This window comes from Tupaia chinensis, unplaced genomic scaffold, assembly GCF_000334495.1.
Source record: "Tupaia chinensis unplaced genomic scaffold, TupChi_1.0 Scaffold000037_9, whole genome shotgun sequence".
NCBI lineage: Eukaryota > Metazoa > Chordata > Mammalia > Scandentia > Tupaiidae > Tupaia > Tupaia belangeri.
In genome coordinates this window covers 952,306-967,672 of record NW_006159492.1, presented here as the reverse complement: position 1 = coordinate 967,672, position 15,367 = coordinate 952,306, and the positions used below count along the sequence as shown (strand labels likewise).

General features: G+C 46.5%; 1 protein-coding gene across 4 annotated transcripts in view; it reads left to right on the top strand.

Annotated features, from left to right (window-relative positions):
• MPPED2 (metallophosphoesterase domain containing 2) overlaps positions 1 to 15,367 on the top strand; it is a 185,343-nt gene that overhangs the window by 48,612 nt on the left and 121,364 nt on the right. For 3 of the 4 annotated variants that reach the window (XM_006140653.3, XM_006140652.3, XM_027772745.1), the window contains exon 3: positions 8,045 to 8,226. The exons of the other annotated variant lie outside the window; for it this stretch is intronic. In XM_006140653.3, coding sequence (XP_006140715.1) covers positions 8,045 to 8,226 — 182 coding nt within the window. The remainder of the gene's footprint in view (positions 1 to 8,044; positions 8,227 to 15,367) is intronic. 4 annotated transcript variants of the gene reach the window in all.

Below are 15,367 nucleotides of genomic sequence, written 5' to 3'. Positions count from 1 at the left end.
CATGCCCTCCCTTTGAGAAAGAAAGCCATCACGTCCGGTTCATGAATTCGGGCAAGAGGGAAATGTATTCGCGTAAGAATGTCAGCTACTTAATGAAAATGAAGTGACGGTACCAACAAACAGGAAAGACCATGAAGACGATACTCAGAGCCGTGCAGCCCAGGATTAGTGACGTCTGGGGGCCCTCCGACGTTAAAATTCTGTGTTCTGCTGTCCTAAACTTGGCTTTTATTTACTCGTTGCTGTGCTGGCAGGTTTTGCCTATGTCCTCACCAAATAGTTGGTCCAGGTTGTGTGGCATCATCACAAGTAGAATTTTTGCTTTCATACCATCTACACTTTCTGAGTGAGGTTGGAAGCTTTAGTGTCACATTGCAAAACTTTCTGGAGATAAGTCTTTGGAATGCATAAGCAAAACATCAGGTTTCAAGTAGAGTGCGGAGGGGCCAGCAGGTGGCGTGGTGGTTAAGGTGTTAGAATTCCCACATGGTCAACTGCAGTTCAAGTTCCGGACCTGGCGGCTTGCTTTCTCACTCTCCTTCTCTCTGTCTTTCTCTGTGGAAGAATAATAATAATGATAATTATAATAATAAATAAAATAATTCTTTACAGTGGAATGGGAATGCTGAATACACTGAAGCCCTGTTAAGATGTTTTGTAAGGGTAATGTTCTATTCTCACACTGACCTGGGCTGGTTGAGTAGTGTCATAAAGGTTGTGCTGCCCACATGGTCTGACGAAGAAATCCACATCAGAACAAACCACGTGCTAACAGCTTTTCTGAAGCTCTTTCAGTAAGGCTAACACCACCATGAATTTGTTATTGGAAAATAATCATAGAAATGACCTACAGAGGACTCCATAATAGAAGCAATAATATTATCATATTTTCTGTGGATAAATAATCCTAATGCGTAAGACTGAATAAATGACAATGATTTATTTGAATATGCGGAGATATTGAAGCATGTGATGATCAAGCTTCAAGAACTAGATTCCAGGCTTGGCACAACGCTTGGAGAGCTAGCCTGAAAGAGTTTAGAATGACAGCCCGGGCCTCCCCTGGGAAGGTCTGCCCCGTGCAGCACTGTCACCTTTCCGTGGCCTGGACTGGCATTTGCTTTTGATGAACATGCATCGGTCTGTGAAGTCACAGGGCCATGGAGTCTGGCATTGCGAATGGAGGGCTCTGCCCCGGTGACTTGTACCTACAAGACCTCCAGGTATGTGGGCCCCAGAGTCCTGTCATACGGGGACTGAGGGCCCCGGAGTCGTGTCACACGGGGGCTGAGGGCCCTGGAGTGGCGTGGTGGTTAAGGTGTTAGAATTCCCACATGGTCAACTGCAGTTCAAGTTCCGGACCTGGCGGCTTGCTTTCTCACTCTCCTTCTCTCTGTCTTTCTCTGTGGAAGAATAATAATAATGATAATTATAATAATAAATAAAATAATTCTTTACAGTGGAATGGGAATGCTGAATACACTGAAGCCCTGTTAAGATGTTTTGTAAGGGTAATGTTCTATTCTCACACTGACCTGGGCTGGTTGAGTAGTGTCATAAAGGTTGTGCTGCCCACATGGTCTGACGAAGAAATCCACATCAGAACAAACCACGTGCTAACAGCTTTTCTGAAGCTCTTTCAGTAAGGCTAACACCACCATGAATTTGTTATTGGAAAATAATCATAGAAATGACCTACAGAGGACTCCATAATAGAAGCAATAATATTATCATATTTTCTGTGGATAAATAATCCTAATGCGTAAGACTGAATAAATGACAATGATTTATTTGAATATGCGGAGATATTGAAGCATGTGATGATCAAGCTTCAAGAACTAGATTCCAGGCTTGGCACAACGCTTGGAGAGCTAGCCTGAAAGAGTTTAGAATGACAGCCCGGGCCTCCCCTGGGAAGGTCTGCCCCGTGCAGCACTGTCACCTTTCCGTGGCCTGGACTGGCATTTGCTTTTGATGAACATGCATCGGTCTGTGAAGTCACAGGGCCATGGAGTCTGGCATTGCGAATGGAGGGCTCTGCCCCGGTGACTTGTACCTACAAGACCTCCAGGTATGTGGGCCCCAGAGTCCTGTCATACGGGGACCGAGGGCCCCGGAGTCGTGTCGCACGGGGGCTGAGGGCCCTGGAGTCCTGTCGTACGGGGGCCGAGGGCCCCGGAGTCCTGTCGTACGGGGGCTGAGTGGAGAAATGGTGGCTACACAGCTGGAGTAAAGGAGACGCCAGGAGATGACACAAAAATGCTTTCAGGGGACCAGCAGATGGCGTAATGGTTACGTCTCCCACATAGCTGACCACAGTTTGAGTCCCAGATCTGTCGGCTTGAAACTCATGCCAGGGGTGTGTGCGTGCGTGCCCAAAATCCCGAGAGGAGAATGTAAAGGGGATTGTGGTGTGGTCATCCCCCAGAGGTGATTTCTCACTTTTTGTCTCTGTCTCTCTGGTGAGCATACGTGCCCTGTGCCAAAAATCTCTCACCTAAAAAAAAATGTTTTCAAATATTTGAGTAAATGCCAAATGGAAAAGGGACTGGATTCTTAGTCCCTTGTTATTGCAGAGTGCAGATCTAGGATTAGGAGGGAAATGCACATATTTAGAGACCGTGGACTCTGCCCAGTACAGTGCTGTGTGTTACAGTTGTGGTCTCCGTTCCTTCTCACCCTGCCCTGAGTGGGAGCTGTTATTACCTCCTTATGATAGGAGAAACAAGGCTAGAGAAGTTGAATGATCCGACTCCTACGAACAGGAGTGGAAATACTGGTAGCAATAGTCAAAAGACCCTACGATTCCTCGAGTGTCTGTGGTGTGCTCTGGAGTACATAATCCTTTTCACCCTACAGTGTTAGGAGGTAGGTATGGTCTAGTCTGACCTATTGCTAATAACTGAAAAATACCAGTCTGGGGAATTTAAGAGAAGAGATGTCTTTTCACAGTTTGGAGGTCCAAGGTGTGCCCCACAACGTGGTGAAGGGCAGGAGTTGAGCAGAGCAGAGTGTGTTGTGTATTCGAAGGATCTCTGCCTGCCTCACTTCTTCTTGTAAACCCATCGGGACTCAATTATGGGGGGACCACCCTCACCACCCACTCACTAATCTCTCAAAGGCTCCACCCTTCAACGTAATAATTGGATCCGGTTTTCACTCCCCTAACCCCATTGTAATCCAATAATGTTTTAAAGAGATTTATGCTATAGGGTGTGTGCACTTGCCAGAGAGACAGAGATAGACAGAGAGATAGAAAGCAAGAAATCATCTCCCCTGGAGGGGATGGCCACGCCACAATTCCTTCTGCTCCATTCTCTTGGGATTTTGGGCATGCATGCACATGCATGCACATGCACCCAGCGTGAGTTTTAAGCCGCTGGGTCCGGGACTCAAACTGTGGTTGGCCATGTGGGAGTCCAACAATGTAACCATTATACCACATGCTGGTCCCTGTAATCACATCTTAACCCATGTATTTTTGAGGACACTCAAACCATGGCAGGTACTATTTTTATTCCATTTTACTGATAAGGGAACCTGGACCCAAGGGTTAAATATTTGGTGTCACACCATTAACAAATGTGGAGTGGGTCGCAGAGCCAGACACACACACTTCATCCTTAGACCATCTGCTTCTCCTGTTTGGAAGCACGTGTGGTATGTCACACTCTGTACTTCACAATTTGTGTCTGCATGGCAACATAGCAAATTAGGTATTATTATTTCCATTTTACAGATGAGAAAAAAAAAAAAAAAGCTCAGAGGAACTAAGGAACTTGCTCAAACCAAAGGACTTAGCCAAACTTGCTACTGCATCCTCAGGCTCCAGGCCAAGGCTTTGGGCCATGGTCACTTTTGTCAGAGGTGCAGAATCGACCAGAAACTTCTGACAAGTAGCACTATCAAAAACTAAACTGCCTTGCATCAGGGTAGTGGAAGAGGCTTAGGAGATTCTCTTCAATGGAAACCATGGAATGAAAATTGATGTCAGCTAGGGAGGGAAGCAGGAGAAGGAATTCAAGTGCCGTATAAAACATTGAACCCAATGCCTGTACAATTTTGTCCTGCTCTGGGGTTTGATAAGGCTGTGTTTCTTCTCGTCTTCCCAGGCCGTCTTGTTTTCCCCTGGGCATTCTCAAATGTATGTGCAAATCTCACTCTGATATTTGAACCTGGCTCTGTGGGTTAGATCGCCTTGGTAAGATACTCCCTTGCTAGGATGTTTGACATGACGCCTTGGAGGAAATGTTAGGTCATTTGAGAAGTCAGCAGCATAAACACTAAGTGGTCAAGTTAACTGAAGGAAAATGTGCTGTGTGGGTCTTCACACACCCTCAACAGGTGTACCTTCTAATAGCGTCAGGTCACCCTTCGACATACTGTGATGGTGAAAGTATGTGGCTGTTTCGAGTTTTCTATTGTAGGGTTTATCAGCGCCCAATTTAAGAGTGTAGTCTCTTGGGATCAGCAGATGGCATAATGGTTATGTTGTTGGACTTCCGCATGGTCAACCGTGGTTCGAGTCCCAGACCCAGCAGCTCAAAACTCAGGCCAGACATGTGTGCGTATGTGCCCAAAATCCCAAGAGGAGAGTAGAGGAAAAAGGATTGCAGCATGGCCATCCCACTTCTGTGTGTGGGGGGGGTGATTTCTCACTTTGTGACTATTTGGCGAGTGCAAGTGTCCTATAGGAAAGAATCTCAAGATAAATAAATAAGTAAATAAAAAGAGTGTACTTTGTAGTTTCTCTTGGATTGTCTCAATGTTATCTCCTCATAACTTGCCTGCTCTATTAGACGTCTTCTTTCAGTCTGAATGTCTGCTGGCAGAAATGGCTTCCTTCCATGTTCCCCTGGTGATTCCTGTCTTGCCATCTTGCGATGTGGCTCTGGCATGCTGTCCTTACTTGTCTTCTGAAACCACCTCTTGATCCTTCATCCTGTGGGTAACAAAGGACCTCAGTACCTCTGAGTCAGGGGATCTGTATAAATTCTGCATTTATATCTTTTTATTCCTCACTCTCACCAATCTTCTGCTTTGAAGCAGCCCTTCCCATGTCTCCTACACGTCTACCGATGGTCTTTCTTCGCTGACCTCATGTCGACGTGTTGATGGGTGAGCCCGCTCTGCTTGTGTTGCCATGTCGGTCTCATCTTTCTTTTTAGCTCAAAGCTGAGGGACCCCCCCCGCCCCTTTTCTTCCTATCTCCTGCACTTGTTCATTCCTTGACCTTTATTTCATTGTTAAATCTACCGGACATTTAAATGTTTCTCTGGAGCAGGCAGGAGCATGGGGAAGGAGGTTGAAGTGATTCAGGAATTAACTGGTGGTCCCCATGGCCTCTGAAGTTTATTGGCCCATGTGGAGCTAGGATGGAAAAGAAATTATGTTGCATGTGACAATAGTGGGTAGATTCATAGAATAGGGACGCACTCACAGTGAGGGGCTTACATCTGTGCTACTGTCTGTTTCATAAACTCAAAGGTATCACTGTCATGCCCCTCTGGTAAACTGAAATGGACTCCCAGAGGGTTTTGATGAAGTAGCTGTGTCCGTAGGTTAGTTGGGTTATAGAAGGGGAGATGGGAGTCTGTGCTTGTATATATTATTAGCATGAAATCTAGAAAATAAAGAAACACTGTGTACATCTAGATGGGTAATAGATATTGAATTTATTCTCATATTTAAAGGTCCAATGACTGGTTAAAATTCACTCAAATGTTGGTGGACTAAGTGTAAATGCATACAGTTCCAATTCTAGGGAGCATCTTAACTTCGGTACAGGAATATTACCTGTCACTTTTAGGGGGTGACACAGTCAGGCAACAGTCACTCTCTGAGAATACCTTTACAAGCTAGGAGATACTGATAAGATTGGAACCACAGAGAGTGAGCGCGATGGCATCTCTGCCATGGAAAGGAAGACACCAGACATTTTATATCCACAAGCAACACGGGATGGAATCAGGAGGGTTTCCAGGTTACTGACGGCATCTCAGTGGATTAGCGAGTTTTCTCCATGGTAACAGCATATTAATTTCTACCCTTTGCCGGAACAATCCATTAATTTTTTGCAGAAGTTATACTTTCTTTTTGAACTCCCAGTTGGATCTACTGTGATAACCAACTTGCAGTTCCTCCTCCCTCTCTCCCTTTTTTCTTTCTTCTTTTTCCTCATTTTTCTTCTCCAAGAAAGAGAAAATAAAACACAAAGGTTAACCATTGAAGAAATGTGACACTATCCAGGTTGCATGCGGATGTTATTTCCCTTGCTGAAATTGCTACTGTTAAAAAAGATTGTTTCGTTAAAAAAAAAAAAGTTTTTTCTTTCTTCTTTTTCCTCATTTTTCTTCTCCAAGAAAGAGAAAATAAAACACAAAGGTTAACCATTGAAGAAATGTGACACTATCCAGGTTGCATGCGGATGTTGTTATTTCCCTTGCTGAAATTGCTACTGTTAAAAAAGATTGTTTCGTTAAAAAAAAAAAAAGAGAGAGAGAGAGAGGGAAAAAAAGAAACAGGAAAAAAATAAGCCTGTAGAGACAGCGTGTTTGGGGATCTTGTGCTAAACCTTCAGTGTGTTCTGTGCTGTATGTTGACTATCAAAAGCGGAGCTGAGATATGAAATATTGTTCCTTATTTAACGTTTCACGCTCTGATCTCTGCATTGCGTATTTGCTCCTCTTGTGACCTTCTCTTTGCATTTATAACTGCTTCTTTTCACCCATAATGCAAAAATAAGTGTACATTCCTACAGAGAAATTAAAGGAAGCTGTCAGCGTAGAGTTAATATAGTTAAAACATCCTTAACTGTGCTACGAACCCCTTAAATAATTAAAACTGTATGCTTGAAGAGTCAGATTTGCATTTCTTTACCAAGTTTATTTAGTACACTTTGTTACACTCAATTAAATGAGAATGTTCTGTTTCATTTTCTTTGCTTCGGGTTGATCATTCTGCCTTTTGATTCCGATGCCCTAGTGTAATTTCACAGTGCTTAGGTCTCTAAAACTATACATATATTAATGCGTATGTAGATATATACATACCCATTAAAAGGCACGCTATTTGTACTGAAGAGACTCTTTGCCCAAGGCATTTGAGCATTCTCAGTAACCTAAGGTGTAATTGGGACTGCAGATAATTCATCGAGGTAAAGAAGAGCTTGACAAAGATTTTTTTTTTAAGTTTATTTATTTATTTATTTAATGAGAGCGAGGGAGATAGAGTAGCACCTTCAGAATCTCCCACAGCGATCCCCACAGCCTTCCAGCCTGCGGGATCCCAGGCCGGTGTGTGCTTGGTGCATGCAGGTGCCCCCATGCTCGGGACTAAACCCAGATCTTCCCTGTGGCCTCCAGCACTGCAGAGCATTGAGCTAAGGTGTGTTGCTGCAACTGGACCTGAATGAAAAGCTCCCTTAACATTTTTTTTAAAGCCTTGTTATTTTGGCATCACCTTCCTGCTCGACAGTTTGGTTTGTGAATCTTTTAGGAAAAACACGAGGACACAGGTGTTGAGTGGTTGTGGAAGGGAGATGAAATGGAAGCGCTGTCCCTCCACCTCTCAGCTGGCAGTTTGTGCAGACTGCTCTCCATAAATTAGTTCGCTGCTTAAGTTATGCATGTCTAAGAAGGAATAAATTAGTTATCCATTTCCCAGTGAGGAGTGGGATCAATTGGAGCATGATGAGAGAGAAATAGCATAATTTTGCTTCTCCAGTTGGGGTTCAGTGTCCCTCCACTTCACCATTAATGACTCTATCAGTTTCCTGGGATGTTTCTGACTCTCTGTGTGATAAGATATGCTTTCCTTTTCATTTTTCTGCCAGGTAAGTAAGACGGTTGCATTTGCCCGGTGGGTATGTATGGGTGAGACTGGCTCCTTACACCCAAACGCATCCCTGCTACAGCAAGCCCCTCTGCCTTTGCCTGGTTTTGTGTGGGTGTGTTCATGGATAACAGTCGATATGTATGTGTGATGACAATGTCGAGGCTGCTGATATGTTTAACTGTTATGGGATCTGTTATGTCTACTTTAGGGTCGACCCCATCCCATATGACACTCCAAAACCAGCGGGCCACACGCGGTTTGTCTGCATCTCAGACACACACTCCAGAACAGATGGTATCCAGATGCCTTATGGGGACATCCTTCTCCACACAGGCGATTTCACCGAGCTGGGACTGCCCTCAGAGGTTAAGAAGTTTAATGACTGGTTAGGTAAGGAATGATTGCGTTCTGGCGGCCCCAATTAACCTTTCCCGTCCGAGTGTCACTCACTGCGTCCTAATTGAATTAGAGCACTTGGAAGCCAGCTCAGCCATTTCTCGTATGATATGCGGTGGTGTCTAGCCTTAATCCAATTCTGTTAATTAAAGATGAATTTTTAGATATTTAATTTTACTGTGCATCCTTTCAGTGTCTGGCCTCGGCGGCTCTGGGGCAGAGGGATGGAAAGCTTTGAAACCGATCTCGTCTCACTCATTCGGCTTTAATGAGGGCCCTCCCTGGCACACGTGAGACCTGGAATCGTATTTTTCATTCATTGGCTCTGCAGTCTTCCCTCACTGCGAGGAGTGAAGGTGGACAAATGACCTACGAGTAAGGGAGCGTTGGTGAGAGAGGAGGAAGACGAGCCTGTCCTGAGATGCAGTGACGTTGCTACAGTGAGCGCTGCCTACGAGCAGCTTTTCCAAGTACACAGAAGGGTGTCCTAAGACCAGCCGGGAGAAAAGAGCGTATCCTGCCCTAAAGCTCCGAAACCTGCAGATGCGCTGGTGACCCGTGCACTGTGAAAGGATGAGGGCAACTTTGTGGTTGCCGTAGAGGCACTCACAGGTCAGGTTACTGCAAAATTCTGGGTCCTAGGCCATGCAAGTGCCAAACACTATCTTTACAGGCCATCGGGGGCGGGCGGGGGTCTTTCTACCTAGATAAGGAGACAGATCTTTGAAAGCATCCTCTTTGGGGAGGGAAAAGCGATCTGAGCTTTTAGAATCTCTAAAGACTGAAGAATTACATAGTAAAGAGTAGAAATGTCTCCGGTAGAGTAATGTCATGGGTAATACCTCAGCCAACAAAAATTGCTCGAGAAATTTAAGCAGAAACTTCAAAATTTCATTTTTCATCAAGCTCACACAGGGTTTGAGGCATTTAAAAATTATATCCTGAATGACTAAATGTATATATGTGTTCCTGGAAAAGCAGTGTTCATGAAAAACAGGTAAATGTTCAGAGGCGTAAATAACATGCCTAAGTAGTGACTATTGTGATTTTTCATTTGAATTGCACGTCTGTTTACATTGTTTGTAATCGACCTCAGAGTGCGTTTCTGCTCTTTTACGTTGGCTATTTTGACTTACTGATATTGCTAAGATTTTAAATGTTATTGCATAATTTATGTATTAGCCTTTTAAATTGCATGACATTCATATTGCTGGCCATGCCTTTATTTAATAAAACATCCCTCTAAAAAGTGGACGTTTGAATCACAATCAGCCAGCTAGCACAGAAATGTCTGTTTTTGTGTGTGCGTTTCTTTTCGCTCCTGTTGACTAATTTCTCGGGGTAAAATTATGCATGTGGATAAATTACCCAGGCGGAGGGTGTGAAATCCCTGTGGTTCCTCTGCATTCGGGCATCGGGCTCCCGAAGGACAAGCCCGAGGCAGCCGAGCTGTGTCACTCACAGGAGGGCCTGTACCACCACCTCTGCAGTCCTGGATGTTGACGCTTTCACGTTTTGTGCTGCTTCGGTAGGGATTCAGTTATCCTATTTAAAACAGCAGGGTATTTTAAATGTGGTTTAGCATAATCTCCTCCTTTTTACAGATGACAGATGTGAGGAAGTGACTTTCTCAGTTTCCTGTGGCAGAGTGGGTCTGTAATCCAGATCTTTCCACGTCTACTCTTTCACCTCCCTAAAATGTGCTTTCAAGTATGAGTATCTCTTCCTTTTAGCTACTTTTCTCTATGAACCATTGGCAGGTGGCATTGTTTTGGGGTGAATATTGACAGTTTAAACCATCCTTGACACCTGCATCTCAACACAAAAATTATAGAGCAGCATTGACAGCGCTGATTCTTGAAAGGAACGGGGCTAGGGGAGTGTTTATGGGAATACAGGACAGGTTAGATCCTGGTTGTAATCTTGTTTAGCATTGACCTTGGGCAACTGAGTTAACCTCCTTTCTCCTTGGTTTCCCTCTACAGAACTAAGGATTAATACTACCTGTCTTTCTGGATTGTTGTGTAGATTAATCAGTAAATGATTGCTGCTAGGAAGTTTTTGTGGGCCATTAATAACTGAATGGGGAACGTGGTGAATGGACCATCCACAGATATTTAAAGGGTAAAAACAAGGAGAGGTCAGAGGAGTTCTTTAGGAGATTAGAGTAAACACTGGGAAATTTTATAAGGGAAAGTACTCCATAAATGGAAATGTGCCGAAACTAAGGAAATAAAATAAGGGAATAAAATGCAAAGGCCTGTCTGAGCGGTCAGTCCCTTCTCTGCTCATTTCTGCTCTGATCTGGCGAGGCAAGGGGAGGTCTCAGCAGGGCTGGAGAATGTGGGCTGGAAGGGAGCCCACGGGATCTGGGTAGAGAAGTTGGGACCCCATGAAGAAGACCCGGAACAGCTCACTGTTATCGGGGCAACCTCGTGGTGCTGGGAGGTGAAGAGAGCTGGTGTGTGTTACTCCACCAAGTGGCTCCGTCAGGAACCTCTCGCCTGAGAGGGGTGCTTTCAGCCACAGCTGCCCAGGGTCTGGCATAGTGGTGTCGGGGGCCAGGTCCATCTGGGGCTTTCACCCCAGTGGGGTGTGCAGCTGTCGCCACAGGCCTCACAGATCTGGCACCAACCTGACCATCCTCCAAGGTCCTTTACACTGCCTGGGTTAGCCTGCCCCTCCTACCTGTCTCTCCTACCTATCCCTGGACAGTTGCTGATGTGACCTCCATTTACCATGAAAACCTGAATCTCGGCTGGGTTGACTGACTCAAGGTCAGTTAGTAAATAAGAACCTCAGAGAGGATTCGTAACCCAGCCATAGTCATTCACTCTGTTAGTACCCCGGGGCCCTGGGGCTGAATCTCGCACCAAAGCTTGAGTACCTTCCCTTTATTATTCTGTGATGTTGTGAGTGGGCGGTGACAGCTCCGAAGCTTGCAGACCTTAGGCTTGAACTAAGAGATGCTGAAGTTTTCGGCACCTTCCGGTGGGAGCTGTGCAGTGGCGTGGCCCTGTGCTAGTGCTGCACCTATTTGAAGGATGTGTTTACGCCCCGTTGCTCTTGCGTTTGACCCTGACCTCCCAGCTGCAAGGCCTGAGAACGCCAGCATGAATTCTCTGTTGGTTCAGAGATGATGGGCCCTGGTTAATATGTACATATGTCACCGGGCAGGTGTAACACAGTAATTTATGAGATACGCTGGCACAGCACAGGGTCATGAAAAGGTACAACTCAAACCAGGTGCCACGAGAGGATAGGATTCGTAACCCAGCCATAGTCATTCACTCTGTTAGTACCCCGGGGCCCTGGGGCTGAATCTCGCACCAAAGCTTGAGTACCTTCCCTTTATTATTCTGTGATGTTGTGAGTGGGCGGTGACAGCTCCGAAGCTTGCAGACCTTAGGCTTGAACTAAGAGATGCTGAAGTTTTCGGCACCTTCCGGTGGGAGCTGTGCAGTGGCGTGGCCCTGTGCTAGTGCTGCACCTATTTGAAGGATGTGTTTACGCCCCGTTGCTCTTGCGTTTGACCCTGACCTCCCAGCTGCAAGGCCTGAGAACGCCAGCATGAATTCTCTGTTGGTTCAGAGATGATGGGCCCTGGTTAATATGTACATATGTCACCGGGCAGGTGTAACACAGTAATTTATGAGATACGCTGGCACAGCACAGGGTCATGAAAAGGTACAACTCAAACCAGGTGCCACGAGAGGATGGAAGGGCAGGGTCAGGCTAAGGGACAGCTCGGGACACCCAGCTTCGGCTTCGCGCCTGCGGTAGGGGCTTAGACGCCTACCGTGACAGCCTCACTGGTAAAGTGGGCCTCACGTGACAACACACCCCACGGTTGTTGGGAGGTTGTACTTTGTGATACAACGTGTGCTGTTCTAGAATGACTCCTGGCTTACGGACTGTGTTCAACAAGGGTAGAGGAAAACGACAGAGCCAGAGGCATGGATTCCAAGAGGCAGAAACTGAAGGGGCCTAAGGGATTTAGAGAGGATTTGGAGTATAAGAGGGAGCGTGGACATGTATAAGAACCGAAGTTGAAAACAAGCCTCCCTCTTTTTTTTTTTTTTTTTTGAGAGGTTTTTGCTATAGAGCGTGTGCGCTCACCAGACAGACAGAGAGAGACATAGAGACAGAAAGCGAGAAATCACTCCCCAGGGGGGATGGCCACGCTGCAATCCCTTCTCCTCCATTCTCCTCTCGGGATCTTGGGCACGCATGCACACGCGCCCGGCGTGAGTTTTAAGCTGCCGGGTCCGGGACGCAAACTGCGGTCGACTACATGGGAGTCGAGCAACATAGCCATTATGCTAACTGCTGGTCTCAACAAGCCTCCCGATTAATAGTTAAACCCACGAGACAGGATGTAGGCCTGGAAGAAAGCTTGGAGGTTGTTGACTGGTAGTAGGGGAAACTGAGGCCAGAGAGTTTGGATGAATTGCCTTGGGCCATAGTGAACGGCCAAGTTGGGCCTGGAACTTGGACACGGGGAGGGGGCTGTGGAAGGAGTGAACAACATGAATTGTCTACACGCAATAGCGTCTGGGCCCCGTACCATCCCCTGCCCCTGCTTGTGTGTATTGCTTCCTCTATGTGTGTGTGTGTGACAGAGAGACTACATATTATATATATTCTGTTGTCTCTATGAGGGGTGAGGGATGACGGGCTGGTGCCACCACCCATGGCTCTTTTTCTGTTGTGTGGCCCAGGCCAGCCTCAAGCTTGGAGCAGCTGGCTGAGCCTCCCCTGAGTTGCCAGGATTGCAGGGGAGCCATGAGCTCCCTGTTTTCTGGATCTCCCGTCTGGCATTTTGGGTGTCCCAGTCCTTCACTCTGACACACGTACTGCCCTCTGGCTGCTGTCCACACTGCTGGCTTCGAGAGAACCAGTCCAGGGTCAGAGGCCCGTGGTTTCTTATTGCCAGGACTACAGAGCCCTGGGGAAGGGGCCCCAGGATTCCCAAAGAAATATAAGACATCTTCCAGGAAGTTCATGGGAAATGCTTATTATGAAAAAACTCTGCATAGACTTCAGAGTTTTTGCACAAGAATAAACTCATACTTTAGTCCAAATTTCTACTATCTTTTGAAGTCCTGGGTACCTTTTAAAAGCTTATTTAGTATTTATTTCATCCATGAGTAAGAGAGAGAGAGGAGAGAAGAGACAGGTGGGTAGGCAACATCCTCAACAAGGCTTTGACACCCTGACCCGCCATCAGTCCCAGTCAGTCCTGGACCATGGGCACACGCATGTCTGGCTTAGGGAGGTCTCTGGGTGAGAACCTGGAACGCCCGGCTTAGTTAGGGAGGTCTCTGGGTGAGAACCTGGAACCTCCCGATGTGGGAAGAACTTTATGTTTACTGCTGCGCTGCCATCTGCCCCACTTTATACTTTCTCAAGTGATGTGGATATGTCACTAGTAGGGTTTGGCAAGCTGTCAGGACCCTGTCACCTGACCATTACAGCATTTTATTTTTTATCTTAGCAAAACATGCAGCCCAGTCAGACTTGGCTTAAAATTAAACTTGTCAGCCATAAAGTACTTGCCAGTTAAAATGCAATTATTTGTAGTGCCTTTTTTTTGGGGGGGGGGAGGAGAGGTTTTCACTATAGGGCGCGTGCGCTTGCCAGACAGAGAGAGAGAGAGACATAGAGAAAGAAAGCGAGAAATCACCCCCCAGGGGGGATGGTCACGCCGCAATCCCTTCTCCTCCATTCTCCTCTTGGGATCTTGGGCATGCACACACACGCGCCCAGCGTGAGTTTTAAGCCACCGAGTCCAGGACGCGAACCGCAGTCAACTACATGGGAGTCCAGCGACATAGCCATTACGCTAACTGCTGGTTCCCTGTAGTGCCTTTTTTTAAGAGAGAGATATTTTTGCTCACCGGAGAAGCAGAGAGAGACAGAGGGAGAATCAGTGAGAAATCACCCCCTGGGAGAATGGCTGTGCCGCAATCCCTTCTCCATTCTCCTCCTGAGATATCGAAGATGTACACATATGTGCCCAGCGTGAGTTTCAGTCCTCCTCCAGGTCTGGGACTCGAACTGTCGTTGGCCGTGTGGGAGTCCAGTGCCTTAACCACTGTGGCATCTAATATGCACCATGTTGGTCCCTATTTTTACTGCTTTTTGGTAATTTCTGACTTTTAATGCCACCTTCCATAAAAGTGCGTTTTGCAGACGTTTGCACTTGGTGTTCCTTCACTTTGGCCTCCATTCCCCCATCCCCCCACATTATTCCCTGTCCACTCGGTCTCATCCCTACTGTGCTTTCACCTTCAAAGTATCTCAGGACCTTTCTTACTTATTACACAGATTCCGTGCAGGCAGCCATTCGGAGGTCTCACCATTGCACACCCACCTGGTATTTCCAGCTCTTGACTCACCCACACCCAGCCTCGTCCCCTCTCCACTTGAGCACAGCCCTTCTCCCTCAGTCCCTGTGCGAAGCCCGTTTCCACTTCCTGGGATGCCCTTGGCCTCTAGGCGAAACCACTCATCCTTCTGACAGTCTCATTCATGGCCGGGTACTGGGGGTCACACATCTGTGCAGCCCTCCCCATGGTCACGTCGCCACTTATTCATCTCTGTCCCCTTCTAGACAGTGTGTGGGGGGTGACGAGTGCGGTTCGTGCACCTGGTTCTGCGTGGAGGGCTTGAACTTGGTCCACACATGCAAACATTCGTTCAGTCACCGGGTGGATGAATGAAGATGACGATACGGGATTTTATTTCTGGCCTAAGCTTCAAAATTATGTGGTATTGGATGTCTGGGGTCTAATCCATCCTCTTCCTCCTTTTCCTGTTCTTCTCACAGAATTTACAACATCCCGTTGGCTGTCAGTGATTTCCGTATATGGGGCAGAAGCACTGAGGAGGGGTTTGTTGTTACCGTTTAGTTTCCTAGGTTGTAATTAGGAAGACAGGACTCTTGGGTGGTCTGTTCTTTCAGCCAAAAGTTTAAATATGACAATCTAGTCAGTCAGAAATTCTGCTTAATACAGCACCAATGCCGTGAACTTTAATTACGGCTTTTCTTTGTTCTGCTCCGAGCTTCGCGTTTCTCCAGGCCTATAAGGGAGAATGAAATGGTTTCAAGGAAAATCTCAAGAAGAGAATT